This window comes from Microcaecilia unicolor, chromosome 7 (genome assembly GCF_901765095.1).
Source record: "Microcaecilia unicolor chromosome 7, aMicUni1.1, whole genome shotgun sequence".
Taxonomy (NCBI): Eukaryota; Metazoa; Chordata; class Amphibia; order Gymnophiona; family Siphonopidae; genus Microcaecilia; species Microcaecilia unicolor.
Genome location: NC_044037.1, coordinates 267630162 through 267652433, shown reverse-complemented (window position 1 = coordinate 267652433; position 22272 = coordinate 267630162). Strand labels below are relative to the sequence as shown.

At 42.1% G+C, this 22272-nt stretch overlaps 1 protein-coding gene across 5 annotated transcripts in view; it reads left to right on the top strand.

Annotated features, from left to right (window-relative positions):
- Positions 1-22272, top strand: part of R3HDM1 (R3H domain containing 1) — a 336575-nt gene that overhangs the window by 220827 nt on the left and 93476 nt on the right. For all 5 annotated transcript variants that reach the window (XM_030210711.1, XM_030210710.1, XM_030210709.1 and 2 more), the window contains 2 exons: positions 15036-15275; positions 15840-15963. In XM_030210711.1, coding sequence (XP_030066571.1) covers positions 15036-15275; positions 15840-15963 — 364 coding nt within the window. The remainder of the gene's footprint in view (positions 1-15035; positions 15276-15839; positions 15964-22272) is intronic.

Below are 22272 nucleotides of genomic sequence, written 5' to 3'. Positions count from 1 at the left end.
ACCAAGAGCGCCCCTCTAGCCAAGGAGGCCATGAATCTATGCCAGTGGGCGGAAGCGAACCTGGAACAGCTGTCAGCGGCCCACATTGCCGGAGTCATGAATGTCAAGGTGGACTTTCTCAGTCGCCATACCTTGGAGCCCGGAGAGTGGCAGCTATCTGCTCAGGCGTTCTTGGACATCACGAAGCGCTGGGGCCAGCCGAGCCTAGATCTGATGGCGTCATCGGCCAAGTGCCGCACTTTTTCAGCAGAGGACGGGACCCTCGATCCCTGGGAGTAGATGCTCTTCTCCAACAGTGGCCAACACAAGAGCTTCTCTATGTGTTCCCGCCCTGGCCCATGTTGGGCAGGGTGCTAGACCGGGTGGCAAAGCATCCGGGCCGGATAATCCTGGTGGGTCCGGATTGGCCCAGACGTCCCTGGTATGCGGACTTGATCAGGCTCTCAGTGGACCATCCTCTGCGGCTGCCAGTGGAGCAGGGCCTGTTACATCAGGGTCCCGTGGTGATGGAGGATCCCTCCCCCTTTGGTCTTACGGCCTGGCTATTGAGCGGCAGCGTCTGAGAAAGAAGGGCTTCTCAGACAAGGTCATCGCCACTATGCTGAGAGCGAGGAAGCGCTCTACTTCTACGGCTTACGCCAGGGTTTGGCGTACCTTTGCAGCGTGGTGTGAAGCGGGCTCACTTTCTCCCTTCACTGCTCCAATTTCTTCAGTGTTGGCGTTCCTGCAAGAAGGTCTGGAGAAAGGCCTGTCGCTCAGTTCCCTTAAAGTCCAGGTAGCGGCTCTGGCTTGCTTCAGGGGCCGCCTGAAGGGTGCTTCCCTGGCTTCGCAGCCAGATGTGGTGCGCTTTCTCAAGGGAGTTAATCACCTGCGCCCTCCTCTGCACTCTGGTGCCTGCGTGGAATCTCAACCTGGTACTAAGAGCCTTGCAGAAGCCGCCTTTTGAACCCTTGTCGAGGGCATCTCTGAAAGACCTGACGTTGAAAGCAGTCTTTTTGGTGGCTGTCACTTCAGCCAGAAGAGTTTCCGAGCTCCAGGCGCTCTCATGTCGAGAGCCTTTTCTGCAGTTCACTGAGGCAGGAGTGACTATTCGCACAGTGCCTTCCTTCCTGCCCAAGATTGTTTCTCGCTTCCATGTGAATCAGCAGCTCTGTCTCCCTTCCTTTCGTAGGGAGGACTACCCAGAGGAATTCTCTGCTCTCAAATATCTGGATGTGAGACGAGTTATCATCAGATACTTGGAAGTGACCAATGATTTCCGGAAATCGGATCATCTGTTTGTCCTGTTTGCAGGTCCTCGTAAGGGTCTGCAGGCTGCTAAGCCTACAGTGGCAAGATGGGTCAAGGAAGCCATTGCAGCGGCTTATGTGGCCGCGGGGAAGGTGCCGCCTATCCAGCTGAAGGCTCACTCCACTAGAGCTCAGGCGGCCTCGATGGCAGAGGCCGGGTCCGTCTCCTTGGCAGAGATATGCAAGGTGGCAACTTGGGCATCGGCCCATACATTCTCCAAGCATTACCGCTTGACTGTGGCTGCTCGGGCGGAGGCCCGGTTTGGAGCTTCAGTGTTGAGGTCAGGGATTTCAATGTCCCGCCCTGGGTGAGTACTGCTTCGGTACATCCCACCAGTCTATGGATTGATCAGCATGATGATATTGAAGGTAAAATTATGTATCATACCTGATAATTTTCTTTCCATTAATCATAGCTGATCAATCCATAGCCCCTCCCAGATATCTGTACTGTTTATATTCTGGTTGAATTTTAGGTTCAAGTTTAGTCTTCAGTGACTTCAGGAGGACTTCGTGTTCAAGTTTTTTCACTTGGATTCTTCAAGAGTTGAGACGAGTTTGTGTTACAGTGAGCTGCTGCATTCCTCTCCCCTCCGTTTTACGGGGCTGGATTGAGACTTAAATTCTGCCGGCACTCCCTCCCGCTTCGTGCGGCTGTAGGGCAGCTTTGTACCCCTCCCGCTTCGGCGGTGGTAGGGTCAGTCAGCTCCTCCCGCGGTTGCGGTTGCAGGATAAGCCAGATCCCCCCGCATCGGCGGGGTGGTGTCCCTCCCCCGCTCCGCGGGCATGAGCTGGACGGATTCCCCTCCCCCACTTGTGTGGGGATGAGCTGGGTTAATTCCCCTCCCCCGTTTCGGCGGTGGTGAGCTGGGCAGAGTGTCTCTTTGTGGGTGTAATTCTCTAAGTGCTGAGTCCTGCGGATGGAGCTTTGATATCGACATACTGAGGAGTTTCCGGCAGCACATGACCACATATAGGGAGGCAAAAGTTTGCTCTCTATCTCCACCTGCTGGTAGATGGACACAACCCACCAGTCTATGGATTGATCAGCTATGATTAATGGAAAGAAAATTATCAGGTATGATACATAATTTTACCTTTTTGCTCTTATTTCCGTCATATAAATGCTGTTTTTCTGGAATCTAAAATCCAAATTTTTCCTGATTTAGCAAGGAACACACGAAAAAAAGGAGAGAATTCTTGGCTTTAAAACCAAGAATTCTCAACCTAGGTGGATTGTTTGTATTGAAATTTCCCTGTAGGTGCTTAGTGTTTCTAAATTTGATTAACTATGTCTTTTTTGACCCAAAGAAACTGCTGGAATTTATTAATTCTAAAGAAGGTGTTAGGGTCTCCTTGGCTGCAACCACTAGTTAAAATTATGCTGTATATCGGCTGCGTGTGTTATTAGGCTTTCTACTGCTCCATTGATGAAGTATTCTTTTCTTCTTTTTTTTTTTTCTGGTATCTGGATCTAAATATATGTGGACAAAGTTGATAATTTCTATAGGAAGATTTTATTTTTCTTTTCATTTAATGCCGATATTGCTTATGCATTTGTTTATTATGTAAACAAAATAAAAATATATAATTAAAAAAAAAAGATTGTGAAACTATAAGATTCAGTGAATAGCAGAAGAAATAAGATTCAGGTTTGAATTCATTTGATATGCCACTTTTCATTACAACAGCTAAGCCATGGGCTTAGCTACCATTGACCAAGCTTGGGAAAATGCCTAGGGCCACCCAGTTGTAGGGGTTCCTGGGGTAGTAAACCCACCCTCACTCCTTACCTTCCACAACTCCATCATCCCTCTATGTCTATGCCCCCATCCCCACCCTGCACAGGACCAGGGTTTCTACAACCCCCCTCCCCCATGTACACGGGAATGACGTCTCTCTAATTCCCATTTTTGCACACCCCTTTCCCCTGCAGTCCTCAAAGCGTGCTGTGTGTCACCAGCTGACACAGCAACTGAAACAGACTGCCTCTGCCTGGCCCAGCCAGGAAATGCTTTTGGGGGCTGCCTTCTGGAAGTGGATAAAAGCCTAATTTCAGGGCTGTGTGGTCAATGTTAATGACATTAATAATGTTAATCGCGATTAGCATTTGCGCCTTAATCGCACATGTTGAATGATTGATCAGCAGTCCTAGTTTTTGTGTGTGTGCATTATTGCATTTGTATATCTGAATGTGTGTTCCTATGTGGTCATGCATGTGTTCATATGTATGTGTGTATATTTATATTTCTATGGGTTCTTTGCTTCTCTGTGATTGGAATAGGAGGGCTATTTGAAAGGTGCATTCCTTAACTGCAATGTTACAGTAGATCAGTGTATGTATTCTGCAGCAGTTGGACTTGTTTTTCCCATAGAAATGCATTAGGAGTGTGGCCCTTTATTTTTTTTCTTCCTCCCACCACATGAAGGAACTTCCCTTATACAGTACAAGACCTTCCCCCAGCTTACCTTCTCATTTTTTATTATTAGATCAGCATTCCAGTGCTCAGTCCTTACTGCTTTTGAATTGGCCGAATCCTGTGCACAGGTTTCGCAGGCAGAATTTGAGATCAGCAGCTAGAGGTTTCAAATTCTGAAAAATGTTAACCATTTTGCTAGCTTTTGGACATTAATATAAATATTAATTTAATATCTAATATATTAATATCTCTTGAATCCTGAAAATGCAGCCAGACAGTTGATAATCTCTCTTCCCAATTTATGGTAAGGCCTCCTTAAATTTTGGATTGTAACTAGTTTGCCGTTATCTTAATCTGGCCCTGCCCATGCTGGCAGATATTAGTTATTGTATTGCATGCAGACTGTGGGAAATTGCAGGAAGACCATAGGCACCCTGTATAAGAGGCTTGGGGAGGCTAAGCTTCCCCAGCCCAAGTGCAGCCATCTTCTCTTTTGGAGCCCTGCGTCCCAATTTTGCAGCAGCACAGCATGAAATATAATCTGTAGCTTCTCCTCCCTGCTGCCTTTCTGCCTGACCTGCTGCCTCCCTGATTCAGTGGCCATCAACAAAGTCTGTGAGTGAAGCTGTAGATCTCTGACAGCTCTGCTGTTTCCTGCCCAAACAGAAAGTTGCATCATAGTGTATGGGACCGGCAGATCTGTCAGTGACATGCGGAGCTCTATGGCACCATGCACAGACTTTGTTTACTGATGGCCAATGAATGGGAGAGGCAGTGTGTCAGGCAGAAAGGCAGCAGGGAGGGGAAGTTCCAGTATGTTTTTCTTTTTGCAGCTGGGGGGAGGAAAAAGAAAGAAAGTAATGCTAGAGGTAGGAAATAAGAAAGAGAGAGGATTATAGGGGGAGGGAAGAAACAGAGGTGCAAAGCTAGATATTTGGTGGGGGGTGGGGGCTGATAGTGGAAAGAGAAACAGGCAGTGCTGAATGGTGGGAGAAGAAAGGCTGAAGGGTGATGTTAGAATGAAGAGAGGGAGGGGCAGTGGTGGGGGGAGAGACAAAGGTGCATTGTTGAATGATGGGAGAGAGAGACAGACAGACAGACAAAGAAGAGATCCTAGATAGTATGGTGTGGTCGGAGAGAGAGTGGAGATCCTAGATGACTGGGGCAGGGAAGAGAGAGAAGAGATGCTGCATGGTAGGGGAGGTGGAGATGGAGACAAAGAGACAGATGGAGGGTGAGAAACAGAGAGGAGAGTATTGCAGGCAGGGAGAGGGAGACACATGGGTGAGGGAAGGAAATTAGAAAGCAGGGAAAATGAAAGATGGATAGTAAGAATGAAATAAGTCTGAGTGGTCAAAGAGGCAGAAAATGGAAAAAAAGCACGAAGAAAAATATCAGTGTCAGATATGGATGCTCCTGTGTTAAAACGTTTTTATGTGTGTTTTCTTCCATTTCTTTTTAAGATGATTTAAGATAGTTTCAGTTTGGTTTATGTGCCTTTGGCTTGGAAAAAGGCTACTATTAGACCTCACCAAAAAGTCTATAGTGTGAGCAAGGCTATTGTATTGTAATTATTGACCAATAGCACATTTACCATTTTTTTCAAAGCTTGCTGAATATTGGGTGAAAATTCTTTTTTTTGGATCAACACGCAGAATTACATCCCAATCAGACAGGATTTCATACTAATTAAAGTACTAAGAGTGCTTTGGTAGGTCTTGTGACAATTATTCAAGAAATGCTGAGTGAAGAGAAAATTGTCTTTTTGTCATCTGTTGACCTCTCTGCAGCATTTGGATTAGTGGACCATCAGTTGTTGTTAAACCACTTGTGTGATATTGGCTTGCCTTCCAATCTTTTACAGTGGTTTCATTCTTATCTATCAGATCGTGTTTATCAGGTTTTCTGGGGGTCTGAATATTCATCAGGCTTTTCCCTTCCGTGTGGGGTGCTTAAGGGCTCATTGTTAGTCTCAATTTTGTTCAACATCACCTTGGCGCCCTTAGCAGTGCTGTTTCAGTCTTTGGGGTTTATCCCCTCCATTTATGTAGATGACATCCAAATTTTAGTGGCTTTGAATGTGTGGGATACTCAGTCCTTGAAATGTCTGAATTCTGTTTTTTCTCAGATTACTCAATGGTTGGGAACACACAGAATGCAGTTGATTATGAATAAAATCCAGGCAGTGTATTTTTGTAGATCTACATATACAATTCCCTCTGTTCCATTATTAATTGATGGGATGCAGATTCTCCTTTCTCATGAACTTGACTCTCAGTTTTTTTTTTCAGATGCCATGTGTTTTTGGTGGTTAAAAAGTGTTTTTTGTTTTTTTTTAAACAGAGACAAATTTGTTCAGTACCTCGTTTGATATTATTATTCATGTAGTAGTTCTTTTGCATTTAGATTACTGCAATGCCTTGTTCAGGGTACTTACTCAGAGAGAGCTTAAACATCTTCAGCCGATCCAGAATGTGACGGTGAAACTTTTGTATGGGCTGACAAGTTTTGACCATGTGACCCTCCTTTTAAGGGAGGAACACTAGCGCAGGTAGCCTTTTATATTTCATTTACAATTTTGGTTTTGATTCATAAGGTTTTACAGACAGGCTGGCCATTATTTCTTAGGCAATTATTACTACCCTATACCCCAACCTGAGCTTTGAGGTCCTCTCAGCAATCCTCTTTAACTGTTCCATCACTTTGCCAGGTTTTCTTGAGCTCGATATATAGCCCAATGTTTAGCGTGATGAGTCTCATATAATGGAACCAACTACCTGGAGTTTTGTGGGTGAAATCTTCCCAGTTAACATTTAAGCATTTACTGAAGGCACAATATTTTAGGGAGGCCTTCAATACAGAGATAATAGGAACTGTTTCCTTTTTGTTGGGGCAGTGAGTAAGGGGGATTGTTCATTTTGGTCCTAGGGATGCAGCACATGCAGTAGGTTTTCTTTTTTACTTGTACTGTTCTTTTCTATTGATTTATTGGTGTTCTTTTCATATTTATTTTGTACATTTTATGTATTGTACTCTGCTTTGGTGAATTTGTCTTTTAAGCGGTTAATCAAATAAATAGAACTTGATGTAGAAGAAGATGTGAGAAGAGAGAAAAATGATAAATGGACAGGAGATATGGAAAGAGATAAGAGAAGACGGAAAGGCAGTAACCAGACTGTGACCTGCACAATTAGAAAAATTAAATGCGAGATAGCAAAGGTAAAAGAAAATTTTATTTTTAATGTAGAGTGAAATAGTGTGGTAGATGTTAGTCCAATTTTTAAAGGTTAATAAAAATAAAACAAAAAATATAAAATAAGATGACCATCTTTTTATTGGACTAAATACATTTTTTTGACTAGCTTTCAGAGGTCTAAACCTCCTTCCTCAGGCCAGTAAACTCCAAAAGCTAGTCAAAAGAAATTATTAAATTAATTCAATAAACAGGTATCACCTTATTATGGGCCTCTTTTACAAAATGTCTCTAGTGATTCCTGCGTGGCAAATTGCGACGCATTTGCCATGCCGGGAATCACAATTGTGGTTAGTAAAAGAGGCCCTATCTATTTTTGTTTCATTTGTTTATTTTTTTTAAATGTAGTGAGTAGAATTTGTCGGTTTTTGAAATTTACATCTGTTATGTTTATATTTTGCAAGTACAGAGGGAAATGCATCACAGGTGTGGTGTGGTTTTTTTTTTTTGTGGTGGTGCACTGATTGCAGAGACTGGTATCTTGGGGTTTCATTTAATTTTTTGTCTACATATTTCTATTTTTCATTTGTGGTTACTTTTTTTTTTTTTTACTTGGTGAGGGCCTGTCTGTGTTTGTATGTGGAAAAAAAACAGGTATTGTGTTAGCATTGAATGTCTGAATAGGATGGATCCATTCAGTTTTCCCAATAGGTGTATTGATGTTGTACTTCATTGTGTACACTGCTGCCTTTTAACAGGTGAGCCCTTGCTGTGTGACTTCTGGAGAGAGTAGTGGATGCTTGGAGTGCCCTCCCGCGGGAGGTGGTGGAGATGACAACGATAACGGAATTCAAACATGCATGGGATAAACATAAAGGAATCCTGTTCAGAAGAAATGGATCCTCAGGAGCTTAGCCGAGATTGGGAGGCAAGAGCCGGTAGTGGGAGGTGGGGATAGTGCTGGGCAGACTTATACAGTCTGTGCCAGAGCAGGTGGTGGGAGGTGGGGCTGGTGGTTGGGAGGCGGGGATAGTGGTGGGCAGACTTATACGGTCTGTGCCAGAGCCGGTGTTGGGAGGCAGGGCTGGTGGTTGGTGGGCGGGGATAGTGCTGGGCAGACATATACGGTCTGTGCCCGGAAAAAGACAGGTACAAATCAAGGTAAGGTATACACAAAAAGTGGCACATATGAGTTATCTTGTTGGGCAGACTGGATGGACCGTGCAGGTCTTTTTCTGCCGTCATCTACTATGTTACTATATAGTATATTTTCAAAGCACTTAGCTTTCCAAAGTTCCATAGAAACCTATGGAACTTTGGAAGGCTAAGTGCTTTGAAAATATACAGTGTGATTATAGGCAAATTCCTGGAGGAAACGTCCATAGTCTGCTATTGAGATGGACATATGGAAGCCAGTGCTTACCCTGGGATTGATATCATAGAGTGTTGCTACTGTGTGGGTTTCTGTCAGGTACTTGTGGCCTGGATTGGCCACTGTTGAAACAGGATACTGGGCTAGATGGACCATTGATCAGACTCAGTCTGACTATTCTTATGTTCTTATGGTATAGTAGTGACTTTAAGTTTTTGTATTACTTTTCAATATGCCTAATATTAGGATTTGGATTTAGCTCATAACATGCTCAGTAGTAGCTCAAAGTGAGTTACATTTAGGTATACTAAGTATTTTCCTGTCCCTGGAGGACTTACAGTCAAAGGGCCCTGTTTACTAAGGTGCACTAGCGTTTTTAGCACACACTAAAAATCAGTGCACACTTAAGCTAGAGACATCCATATAGTCCTATGGGTGTCTCTAGCATTAGTGCGTGCTAATTTTTAGTGTGCTCTAAAAATGCTAGCGCCGGTTAGGAAACAGGGCCCAAAGTTTGTACCTGAGGCAATGGAAGGTTTAACTGACTTTTCTAAAATCTCAAGGAGTGGCATTTGGATTTAAACCCTGGCTTGCCTGGTTCTCAGCCTGCTGCTCTAACCACAAGGTGCAGCTAATACAGATAATACATAATCAAACATGTTTGGTAACTCAACAATAAAGGGCAGCAGATTTGAAACCTGGTGGCCATTTGGCAACCTACTAAGACATTGATGAGCAAATGATTTTATCACTGCTCAGTGCTGTTGAACATCACTGTTCTCATGACCAAGAGGAAGATGCTGGATTGGGAAGCTAGAACTGACTGGAAGAGTTAAAGTACCAACGTATATTTCCTGAACGCTGCAAATATTGTTCTGTTTAAAGTGTTCTATTTTGGTGCTTTATTTTGCCTTTTGTAGCATACAATTCACTGGAGTGTTTTCAATGTACATATTACCATTAGTTAGAGGTGGTGGGGGGAGGCAGCTGGTGCAGCTGCACCAGAGCAACACAGTGAAGGGGCCCTTCCCTGCTGTGTTCAGAAGTACTCCCACAGGTACAGTTGCTGTGTCCAGAAGTGCTCCCACAGGTACAGGTGCTGCAACCCCAAAGATTTATATTTATCCCATCATACCCCATCCCACCCTGCATTAGCTTCATCCACTTCAGCCTCCCCAAACATCTGAGTCATCGACCATCTATGAAGAGGACCTTAGGGGAGATTGGAAGAGTGCGCATTCCAATTGCAGATGAAATTTAATATGAACAAGTGCAGAATGATGCATGTTGGGAAGAGTAATCCAATTCATAGCTACTTGATGCTAGTTTCCACATTAGGAATCGCCACCCAAAAAAAAAAAGATCTATGTAGGTGTTATTGAGGACAATATGTTGAAGTCTTCCGCGAAAAAAGCAAACAGTGTTAAGAATTATTAGAAAAGGACTTGAAAATAAGATTAATAATATTATAATGCCTCTATATCGCTCCATGCTGCAACTTCATCATGAGTATTGTGTGCAATGTGTTCGCCATATATCAAAAAAGATATAGCAGATTTAGAAAAGGTTCAGAATAGGGCGACCAGAATGATTAAGGGAATGGGATTTCTATCATATGAGGCATGGGCTAAGAAGTTAGGGCTCTTCAGCTTGGAGAAGAGATGGTTGAGAGAAGGAAATGATGGAGGTCTACAAAATCCTGAAAGGAGTAGAACAGGTAAACATGAATTAGTTGTTTTACTCTTGCAAAAAGTACAAAGGTGAACTAAACCACCCTCCTTTTAGAAATGGAGGAATCTGCTTTGTCTGGTTCATTGGGAGGCAAAGGAAGCAAGCTTAACCCTGAAACAGAAGAAATAATTTCTTTTTATTTGGGAATCGTGTATACAAGCATTGTCTCCTGAATGAGGTATAGGAGGGATCTGACAGAAAGATGATTAACTCAAAGATGGGCCAAACCCTAATATGGTATGAAGGGGTGGATGGGGAGTAGACAGAGAGAGACGGTTTTTCAACTTTAAGAACATGGGGGATTATAAGAAACAAGAGCCCCTTGCTTCTGACAGAAAGCCAAGCAGCACCTGAACTGTTGACTGCCTGGGGTGGAGGTTGGACGGGGGTTATAGTTTTCAGTTTGGAGAAGGGTTGTAACTAGTTCTGTTGATATGTGGGAAGGGATGAAGGTTAGAGTGATGGTTGTTCAACATAGTTGTTTCCCAGAGAGTATGGATGGATGGAGGGAGGGGAGGAATAGGTCATACTTGAGAAATCATTTTGGTTTTCAGAACATATTGTATAAATTTTTATGATTTTTATAGGTTCCAGTTTACTAAAGCTTGTTTTGAAGTTAAGCCCAACAATAATGGAGATTTTTACAAGGGGTGGTTTAGTTGAGGTTGAGAGGGTAAAGAGTTTTTGTTTTATTTTGAAAATATTGAACTATTTATATTGTGGATATTAGTTTTGTACTGCATTTGAAGTTCAATTTTTTAAAAACTGTTTAAAACTGAAGGACACAAGCAAGGAGACACTCCAAAAAGAAAAGTCCGTAAGTCGTTATTAAGATGGACTTGGGAAAATCCACTGCTTATTTCTAGAATAAGCAGCATAAAATGTATTGTACTGTTTTGGGATCTTGCCAGGTACTTGTAACCTGGATTGGCCACTGTTGGAAACAGGATACCGAGCTTGATGGACCTTTGGTCTGTCCCAGTGTTCTTTTGTACATGGTAATACTTTAAAATAAATGGGAGAACATTATTTTTCCTCTCAGTGAATAGTTAAGCTCTGAAACTCGGTGCTGGAATTTATGGTAAAAGCTGTTAGAATATCTGAGTTTTTATAAGGTTTGGCCAAGCTCCTGAAGGAAAAGTCCTTAAACTACTGTTAAGGTAGACTTGGGGAAAGCCATTATTTATCCCTGGTGTCGGTAGCATGGAATCTTGCTACTCTGAAATTCTGCGAGAACTTTGTGACCTGGATTGGCCACTATTGGAAGCAAGATAATGGACCTTCAGTCTGACCCAATATGGCAATCCTTATGTTCTTAATAAGAAAACTGTACAATTCAATCAGTTGGTTTCACAGTAGAAATAGAAAGTTGAAATATCTGAATAACGTAAAATGGAGCACATCATAACTAGCGAATTATTTTTAGTCTGTGTGTGTGCTGCATGTGTTATATGGGGCTAATTGGGGGGGTTGTTTTAGGAGGGGATCATTTTGGGAGTAATGGGGGAGAAGTTAATTGTAGTGATTGAGAGTATATCATGGGGTGGTGGAGCAGTTGCTGGGGGTATATCATGGGGTGGTGGAGCAGTTGCTGGGGGTAGTTTTGAGAGTTGCAGGGACATATCGTGTCATGTCCCCTACCTCAACACAAACGGCGTCTTTGGGCTGTGCAGGGTCCCATCTTCATGCACACTTGACTGGCACAGCTTTGAGCCATGTGTGTATACTTCTTCTCTGGCTGCAGGCTCCTTGATTGCTTTGCTTCCATGCACCTGGCTCTGCTGTCTCTCTGCCTGGCTTCTAGGCTCCTTGATTGCTTTGCTTCCACCCACCTGGGTCTGCTCTTCCTCTGCCTGGCTTCCCTTCTCTCCTATTGGTCTTCCAGTTCCTCCTTCCCTTGCTCTTGTCCTATGGCTGTGCCCCTTCTTCCTGATGATGTCAGACGCCAGCAATTTATCAGCTGATCTCTCCCTAGACTCCTTGATTCGGCTTCTACTTTGATAGGTGTTACTTGCTCAATAGTGTGCTTCTCCTCTACTTTGTTCTTCGTTACTGACTCTACCTGTACCTGGATTACTCTTGTGTCTGCTGCCTGCCTACTGACTTTGCCTGTACCTGGATTACTCTTGTGTCTGCTGCCTGCCTTACCTGTACCTGGATTACTCTTGTGTCTGCTGCCTGCCTACTGACTTTGCCTGTACCTGGATTACTCTTGTGTCTGCTGCCTGCCTTACCTGTACCTGGATTACTCTCATGTCTGCTGCCTATCTACTGACTCTGCCTGTACCTGGATCACTCTCTTGCCTGCTGCCTGTCTGGCTGTCAAGTTCATCACCCGCTGCCTGCTCCATCTCGTAAGCCCTGCTGGCCACCCGCACCTAGGGGCTCAACCTCTGGGGAACGGCGGTTAGCGCAGGTGAAATCCGGGGTTGTCCGGCCACCAAGCAGAACCTGGTCCGAGTACCGGGCTTGGCAGCGCTCTACTTGGTACAAGAACTCACAGGTCTGACATATCGGTAGAGCAGTTTGTGGTGTGGAGGGGCATATTGGGAGCAGATTGAAAGGAAGAATTCCCTAACTGCCCTGTTTCTTTTTGTTTCTGTGCTGCAGAAGCTGGAACTGATTCTCTCATAAAAATGATTTGGCCATTGTTTTTTGTTTTGGTTTTTTTTTGTGGGGAGGGGGGATTATTTCTCTGCAAGCCCTGGCTCATCTTCAAACTCGTGCTTTTTCACTTTGTTTTTCTCCCCATAGACAGATGGCTGTTCTCCACCTCTTTTTATTCTTTCCAACCCAACAGAAGCTGAAAATAATTATACAAAAGGAGTTAAAAATGTCTGTCTGTCCATCTGACTGTCTGGAAGCAAAATAATTGTCCAAAAATTAAATGGAATAGGATGAAAAATGACATGGGAGGAAACCGGGTGAACCCCCCCCCCCCCCCACATCAAGTTCACCAGTGGGCCAGATTGGACTTAAGGGATCCAGAGAAACAAGCATGTCTCCCCCCCCCCCCCCAAAAAAAAAAGAGGTCTAACTTATTTCTATGGTGCTAGCAGTTCCAGCTTCTACAGCACAGAAACTAAGATAAATAGAAACATAGCAATTAGGGAACTGTACCTTTCAAACGTCTTCTGCCCTGCTATTAACTCTTCATAACCCCCAAACTGCCCTACCCCAAAACCTACCACCTGCAACTAATCCCAAACCATCCAAAATCATTTCCCCCAAACGTATTCCCCCCCACAACTGTCCCCACCACTCTCCAAATTGCCCCAACCTGTAAAACTATCCCCGAACTGTCATACCCATACAACTACCCCTCACTAACCAACATACATATGCATACATTCACAGACTCAGAAGCTATACATAAATACCCCCCACATCTGCCAACCCACAGGCAACATAGACAAATGTAAAGAGTGAGGTTGGAAAATTTCATAAGCCATGCTCCTTTGAATTCTATACTTTTGTATAATCATGTTCAAACTTAGATTATAAGCTCTGGGGACAGTAAAATAGTTATTGAAACTAAATATAGAACTACTGAGAAAACTGTGAGCTAGATCGAAATGCCTTTAGTGTTTAGAACAGTATTTAGGATCATGAGAGTTGTTAGCTCATAGGGATATGCTGACGCAGTCTACTTAAATGAAAGGGCACTGTTCCTTACTGAGGCTTGGTCCAGACAATATACCGTAACAATATGGCTTCGAGTTTTAGATTGTAGCAAACATTGATAAAATGCCCTGTTGCATAAAAAAATTATAGGATAAACTGCCTTTTTGAAAAAAAATATTAACATCAGAAACCACCTCTTATTCTACTGCTCCCATTCCTCTTCTTCCTTGTCTTATATCCCCCACTCAGTTTTTGTGGCTTTTCTGTGGCAGTGACTCCTAAGTGAAAAGGTACCCAGCAATAGTACCTATTGAATAAGAACACTAGTAAACCTTATTTCATTTATTTATTTATTAGGATTTATTTACCACCTTTTTGAAGGAATTCACTCAAAGCAGTGTATAGTCAGAATAAATCAAACATAAGCAGTAGACAACTACAGCAGTAAAAAATATTCAAATAACTATACAAAGTATAGCATAGTATACTATTTACAATGTCAACACAATATGTAATAGAACATTTTAATTGATAGTGAAAGGTAAAGCAAAGATGTGACATATAGATTAGGTAAGAGAGTAAGAAGAGTTAGAAAATAAAGTGACTGATTTTAAAGAAAGTTGCACATGAGGTCAGAGAGATTGTTAAATATTATCTCAGCTACGGTAGGAGTGGATAAATCATGTCCTGCTGCAGTATATGTATAATTGTTCAGTACCTTCAAAGAACTCCTAATTATCTGAAATGTTAGCACCTAAATTTATGGTTTATGAACACATAAGAATACGCCCTCCATGTAATTCTTTCCAACTTTAATGCTGGTTTGGAAAGAATAAAAATACTTGTGACGCAGAATATCCACCAGCAGAGACAGGGTGCTGGCCTCAATGTAGCATGGCTGTGACATTTACACATGTAATTCACATTATTTTCTAGATTAAGCATGTTAATGTCAACCCTGTCTATGTTCTTCCCCTGTGAATAGCCCCTGACAATTTCATGCTGAGCCATTTTAGCACATAATTATAATGGCACACACATGTACATAAACGGCAGAATTCTATAATTTAAGCGTCCAAATAACACTTAAATTGAGGAGACCTTTTATAGAATGAGGGAGTAAATTACCATATTTTAAATGGGTAATGGATGAACCAGATTTTTCTCCATGAATTTTAATTTTGTGTATAATTTACTGTTTTAAAACTATTGCATTTTCCCCCTTTTATAGCAATATCACAATTTGAACAGTATAAATAGTTGGGATGACATTTTAATTTTTTATTTATAATTTCCAGTCTGTTCATGTAATCAACAGTTTAATGAAGCACTTAATTTATTTCTTATTTGTTGCTTAATTTATAAATACATTTAATATGATTTTTTTTTTCTTTTACACACTGCAGCAAGACAACTTAGGATCACAATTTAGCCATATGAGTCTTGCCCGCCAGCCCTCTGTTGAAACTTCTGAACCTCATCCCACCATGTTCCAGTCTACAGTAGTACTTCAGCCACCTCAACAGACTGGATATATTATGGCATCACCAGCACCACCAGGTCAACCAGTTCCTAATGCAGGCTACTCCCCTTCGTGTCATCCTGTTAATCAACAGCAGGGATTTATGCAGCAGTCTCTTCCACAGGTGCCAAGACACAGCAGTACACTTTATCTGATTGTTTGAAAGCCAGCTTTTTATTTTGTGACCAAGAAAAACTATTGTTCAGAATAAAACACCATTTACTAAGGAACATTGGAGATAGAGCGAGTTACTGGATTCAATTTAATAATCTAGATAGAATTAGCATGGTGGTACTTACCTACAAAATGATTCTAATATAAATATACAGAACTAAAAAAAAAAAAGAAAAAACCCTCAGAGATAATCAGGTTGAAATATTAGTAGTTCAAAGTTAACCTACTCCATATTTTGATGATTTCATGAACTTGAGATTTGAGCTATGTAATTTGCGTTCAGAACCAAGAATGTTGTGTCTGTCTGACTTTGTTGATGTTGACATGCATGTTTAAAATATAAGGTATTATATTTTTGGTTAAATTATTTGCCATTGATTGTTTTGGCTGTGCATTATGAATAATGGACTCAATGAATTGTACATATTTTAATTAGAGAAATGATGTTCTTTTATAGGAAAGAGAAAATTACATTTCTTGTATATTCAATTCATAAAATGTCATTCATCTTTAGATACCAGCCTGTTATTGTGCACCTAGTCAGTATCCTCACGCTAATCAACAATATCGACCGGTATCTTCCATCCATTATAATACACAGCAAAACCAACCACTGCCACATCAAACACAACAGACAGGTTTGTGTATTTTCTTTTCTTATACTTCATGATAATTAATATTTTAAGAGCTGTTATACAAGTCTACATGTGTCATTTTAAAAACTATAAAACTGTTGTATGTAGAACTTGCATTGAATATGTGCATGTTCCAGTATGGTTAGGAAAATCTAAGAGCACCTTGACTTCATTGGGAGACATTACTAATTACAGGCCTGTCACTTCTATGCCATTGTTAACTAAGGCAATGGAGGGAATAGTTGGTACTCAGCTTATGAATCACCATTCCTCTTTCTCCCTCTTGCATAAATCCAAGTCAGGCTTTAGGCCTTGTTATAGTACTGAGACAGTCTTGACCACCTTAATATCTGATTTTAGGAAAGCAGTCAGTCTAGGCTTTAAGTTTTTAGTGATGCAATTCAATATTTCAAGTGCCTTTGACCTTTTTGATCGTAAGTTGCACTTTTATTTTACACGGATAATATTGCAGCCTATATCCCTTTCAAGACTGGTATACCAGAAATTGTCCCTAAGATCATGGCCTAGATTTCTTGGAATCCTGGGCTTCCGAATTTAAGTTTAAGTTAAATAGAGATAAGACTAAACTTCTTGTGGTAACCAACCCCTTTGACCATACCACATATAATAATTTTACTATTGGCAACGTGTCGTACCCCCTAGACTCTACGCATAGGGTACTGGGTGTATTAATTGACAGTACCTCACGTTTGAGCCTCGGGTTTCCTCAGTAGTGAAACATCCTTCAGGTCTCATTGGAAGCTGAGGAGAATCAGATCATATTTCTTGCCAGACATCTTTAGACTGCTAGTTCAGTCCTTGAATACTACAATTCCATCTATGCTAGATGTAAGGACGGTGTCCTAAAAAGGCTGCAAATGGACCAAAATACTGCAGCTAGGCTTGTCCTCAAGGTATAATAATATATCTAACTATTAGATGTAATTGTCAGCAGATGTCAAAAGATGAATTGTACAGTTTAACCACAGGGTGCCAGTATCCCAAGGCATCAGTATTTTTTTGCTTCTCCACCAGTAGGAGGCTGTACACATAGCAAACTACATAGTTCAGTCAGTAGGCCTTACATAGGAACTGTTAAGAAAGCTATAGGGTTAAATCATTAGATTTCACAGTAAAATTTACAACAGAGTAAATAAAACTAGAGCTGCAGTTTGATTAAAAATTTTAATCGCGATTAATCATGGGTTTGAAGGGCTGGTAATCTCCTTCACTCACACCCCTAGATCCGGCATCTCTATTTTCTCTTCTTTTTCCTTCAGGTCCATTATCTCTCTCTCTCTCTCTTCCAGCCCCATGTCCATTATCTCCCTCTCATTTCTCCCTCCCCATTGCTTTTCCATGAGCATCCACATAAACTTGGTGGTGAAAAGCCCCAAGCTCGGAGGTAAAACACAGAGGATTCCACCTCTCTTGATATCGGGTGCTGAAAGTAGGCCCCGGGACCACTCCACATTGGACCCAACACCGAGGGCGCGTACAGGATCAGTGTCATCCTCATTGGCACTGAAGGACTGCAGTGCGGAGCATGCGGGAAGCCCAAGAAGCATAAGCATTGGTCCTCTTCAACTCAGGTGCCGGGAGCGTCGGGGCATTGGCACTGGGAGGAGCACTCCCCCTCTTTGGTAGAAGTGCCAATGCGCAAGTGTGAGCAGTCAGGTTCCTGTTTCCGGTTAGGCACCGACACACTGCCTCTGTCCCGGCTCCCCTGCCTTTGCTGATGCCTTCTTTCGATGAGTAGTATCGAGCCATGCTCAGAGAGGAATAGGCACAGATACTGCAGTTGCAATCTGCTCAGGCATCAAGGGCACTTGCGTCAACTGTGGACCAGCCCCAGATTCTTCCTGAGGCTCCATGCATGCCTATGGAAAGATCCCTGATGCCTCAAAGGGTGTCAGCATAGACCCATGCAATACCATTCTCAATGTAAGGAGAGGAAGCTTCCCCGGAGTGTGAGGGTAGGGCTGTACCTCAGCGCTCTTTGGGGCATGAACATGTACCGGGGTAGGCACAGACTCACTCAGTCCGGTCTGAATATGGTGAGGAGTCTGATTAGGACCACTCATGGGACTCAGAAGAAGACCCTAATTACTTGTCAGAGGTCTTATGGGGTACCTTCTGATCCCTTTCCACCTCAAGAGAGATGTAAATCTCCACCTTGAGGGTCTCTCTCTCTGACTGGTTTTGTCAAGGAGATGACTGTTAATTCCATTTAAGTTGAAGACAGAGGAAGATCCAAAGCAAAGATGTTTTCTGTTCTGGACTGAGAATTGCTCTCTTATTTGATTTCTTAAATTGATGTTCTTCTTTAATGTTATTAGACTGAGCTGTTTTCATTGCTACACCTATTAACTATTAGGTATTTGTGCCCTTTCGGACCCTAATAGGTATATGTCCCATTTAATGTTTTAACGTTCAAAATTGACTTAGAGTTTTATTTAGATATCATTTGGATTTTAATGTTCAGATGTCTATGATTTAATTAACATATTCTTTGTGTATTGTTTTTTATCTTGTGCCTTTGAATTTATAAGTGTTGAGAGTTTGTGCTTTTTAGTATTATTAATATTATATATGGACCGCTTGATGTAACTTCCTTTTTTCTGGGACTGGCAGAGCCAGTGCAGCATGCAGGGGGGAACATTCCTGTGCCTGCCTTTTGCTTGCTACTGCTGCTGCTGCCACAGCTGCGGTGAAGAGGGGGAGAGGACAGGGAGACAGGAAGGGGCAATATAGAGTATGGGGGAGGCGGGAAGAGATGGGGCAATGTTGAGTATGGGAAAGGACGGAAGAGATGGGACAAAGCTGGATATGGAGGGTGTAGAGAGATGGAGCTGTGTAGACCATGGGGAGGAGGGAGACGAGGAGAAGAGATAGGGCAATGTAGGATATGGGGGTGGGGAAAGAGAGCAATGCCTAATATGATGGAGAAGAGACATGGCAATGCATAATATGAGGGGTGAGGACAGATAGTGCAATACAGACTATGGGGAATGGGGAAACGTAGGATAAAGGGGGAGAAATGGCAATGCATCCAGGGATGATGGTTTTGTTTTTGTGGTGATGGCTAGTGGGGAGAGGAGGAGAGATGGATTGATACTAAATGGTTGGGGGGACTGAACCGAGAGACGGGGCAGTTCTGGATGGTGATGGTGTGTGAGGGAAGAGATGGGTGATACTGGATGTTGAGGGGGAAGAGTGAGATAGATGGGCTGATGGTGGATGATGGAGAGAGAGGAGCAATGCTGGATGGTTGGGGAAGAGAGAAAAGGGTGATGCTGGATGGCAGGGGAAGAGAGGGAAAGATGTTAGAAATGGGGGATGGAGGAAAGAATAAAAAGAAAGAAGGGAGATGGTGGACATGAACAGAGTAGGACAAGGGAAGAGAGAATAAATGCATATAGAAGGGAACAGGAGAGAAGGGAAGAGATGTCGCCTATGGATGGAGGGAAAAAGAAGAGTTGGGAAGTAGATTGATTTGAGGAGGAGGCAGAAAAATGGAAGCAATTTGGATGTGAAAGATGGATATAGGCAGGGAGAGAAAAGAAACAGTGAATGGACAGGGGATCCTGGAAACAGAGTTCAGAGCACATAGAGAGGGAAGCAGAACCAGAGACAGGTAACAAGATGATTAGAAAAAAAAAAAAAAAGTCACAGAAAACAAAAATAAGAAAATTTATTTTATTTTTAATTTACTAATGGAAACATGTCAGTTCTGAAAATTTACTTATGTTGTCTATATTCTGCACTGTACAGGAGGAAATGTGAGGGGAGGATGCTTTATGCAATCAACCGTGCAATTAAACATTTTAATTGTGGCTAGAGAATTTGATCACTCGGTTAATCGATGTGCAGCCCTAGTCTATGCCATAGACGTTTTCATTTTGTGCCATTACAGCTGTAAAACGTCCAAGTGTTAGACATGCCCTAATCCCACTTTCAAAATGCCCCTGACACACACCCTTGTGATTTGGACGCACTGCAGATGAAATGCATAAATAGACATCTGCAAAACAGGTTTCGAAAATACCAATTTGGACATTTTGAGAAGAAATCCGTCCAAATGATGCTTTATGACAGTTTTTGGATATTTTTCTCTTTTGAAAATTATCCCCATAGAATATTAGGAATTATTAGGAAACCAAAAACAAAAATGAGAATATTATAATGCCTTTGTATCACTCCGTGGAGGGACGGCATCTCAAATAATACATAACAGAATTAGAAAAGTTACAGAGAAGGGCGACAAAAATGATAAAGGGGATGGGAAGACTTCTGTATGAGGAAAGGCTAAAGTAGCTAGGGCTCTTCAGCTTAGGGGAGAGATGATAGAGGTCTATAAAATACTGAGTGGAGTGGAACGGGTAGATGTGAATCACTTGTTTATTTTTTCAAAAAATATGAGGACTAGGGGGCATGCAATGAAGCTACTGAGTAGTAAATTTAAAACAAATTGGAGATAATATTTCTTCACTCAACATGTAATTAAACTGTGGAATTCATTGCCGGAAAAGGTAGTAAATGCAGTTAGCTTAGGGTTTGGATAATTTCCTAAAAGAAGAGCCTATAAGCCATTAAGATGGAATTTGGAAAATCCACTGCTTATTTCTAGAGTAGCCAAAAGTCCGTATGTGCCAATTGTAATTGTGGCTCAAGGGACTGAGTATATTTGTAATCATTGATTGCCTCCAGCCAACCAGTAGTACCGAATAGTGCTCTCGTATAAAAACAAACTCAGGTGCCTCATTAATTAACATCAATTGAATGCAAACCCAAATATATGGGCACTATAAATCTTTATATGTACTACTGCTCGACTAATTCAAAAATTAAACATTATTGCAATAAAAAAGCAAATAATGCACCAAGACTACTTAGCTTGCGAGCTCCAAACTATATCGTGTTTATCTTCTAAAGTTGGAGCTTCTCGGGTTTCACCATACCAATGTGGAACCTTGCTGGCAACTCCGATACCGTTGTACGCCCGACAGGACCCTGTTTCGCGGTCTCTTGCTTTGTCAAGGGCATAAATCTCTAAAAAACGGAAACGAAATTGTAAGTATTAAAAACAGCTTAGTTAACATTTATTTTCTGAGCGCACCTGGCTTCTGGACTCACAGTGTCGACGGTTGTAGTCAGAGTATCGCCACTACAAAAATGGCGCTAGCGTTGTTAGTTATAGCCATCGAGGCTCCACCCCTTAAAGCTACGTCATAAGCAGCTGATCGTATGAGTCCAGAAGCCAGGTGCGCTCAGAAAATAAATGTTAACTAAGCTGTTTTTAATACTTACAATTTCGTTTCCGTTTTTTAGAGATTTATGCCCTTGACAAAGCAAGAGACCGCGAAACAGGGTCCTGTCGGGCGTACAACGGTATCGGAGTTGCCAGCAAGGTTCCACATTGGTATGGTGAAACCCGAGAAGCTCCAACTTTAGAAGATAAACACGATATAGTTTGGAGCTCGCAAGCTAAGTAGTCTTGGTGCATTATTTGCTTTTTTATTGCAATAATGTTTAATTTTTGAATTATTCGAGCAGTAGTACATATAAAGATTTATAGTGCCCATATATTTGGGTTTGCATTCAATTGATGTTAATTAATGAGGCACCTGAGTTTGTTTTTATACGAGAGCACTATTCGGTACTACTGGTTGGCTGGAGGCAATCAATGATTACAAATATACTCAGTCCCTTGAGCCACAATTACAATTGGCACATACGGACTTTTGGCAAGTTATGAGATAACCTCTGCAGTCAACAAGGGCCCTATTGCAATATAATCACTTTGTCTAAAGATTGTTGTGTAGCTATACAAAGTGTCTACGGACAAAGTTCTGCCATTTATCTTGTATTTCTAGAATAAGCAGCATAAAATCTGGTTTACCCTTTTGGGATTTTACCAGGTACTTGTGACTTGGATTGACCACTGTTGGAAACATGATACTGGGCTTTGATGGACCTTTGATCTGTCCCAGTATGGCACTGATTTTGTTCTTATCATTGGGAAATCCTGAAAACCCAACTGGATTGCTGCCCTCAAGGACTGAGGTTGCCCACCACTGATCTGTAGCGCCCCCTGTTGATCATAGGGAGGGGGGACTGAAATGGGAATAAAACTACTGCTTCCACTTCATACCAAAATGAATTTAAATTATTATTTTTTAAAGGACAGCAAACTAATACACAAAGAATCAGTTGACTCTAGATGTTCAGCAGAAGCAGAGGTCTTCACCAGCCTCAGCTAATATATATGTTTCCTGACCTTCCGTTAGGTCTTCTATCTGTGTATTACAG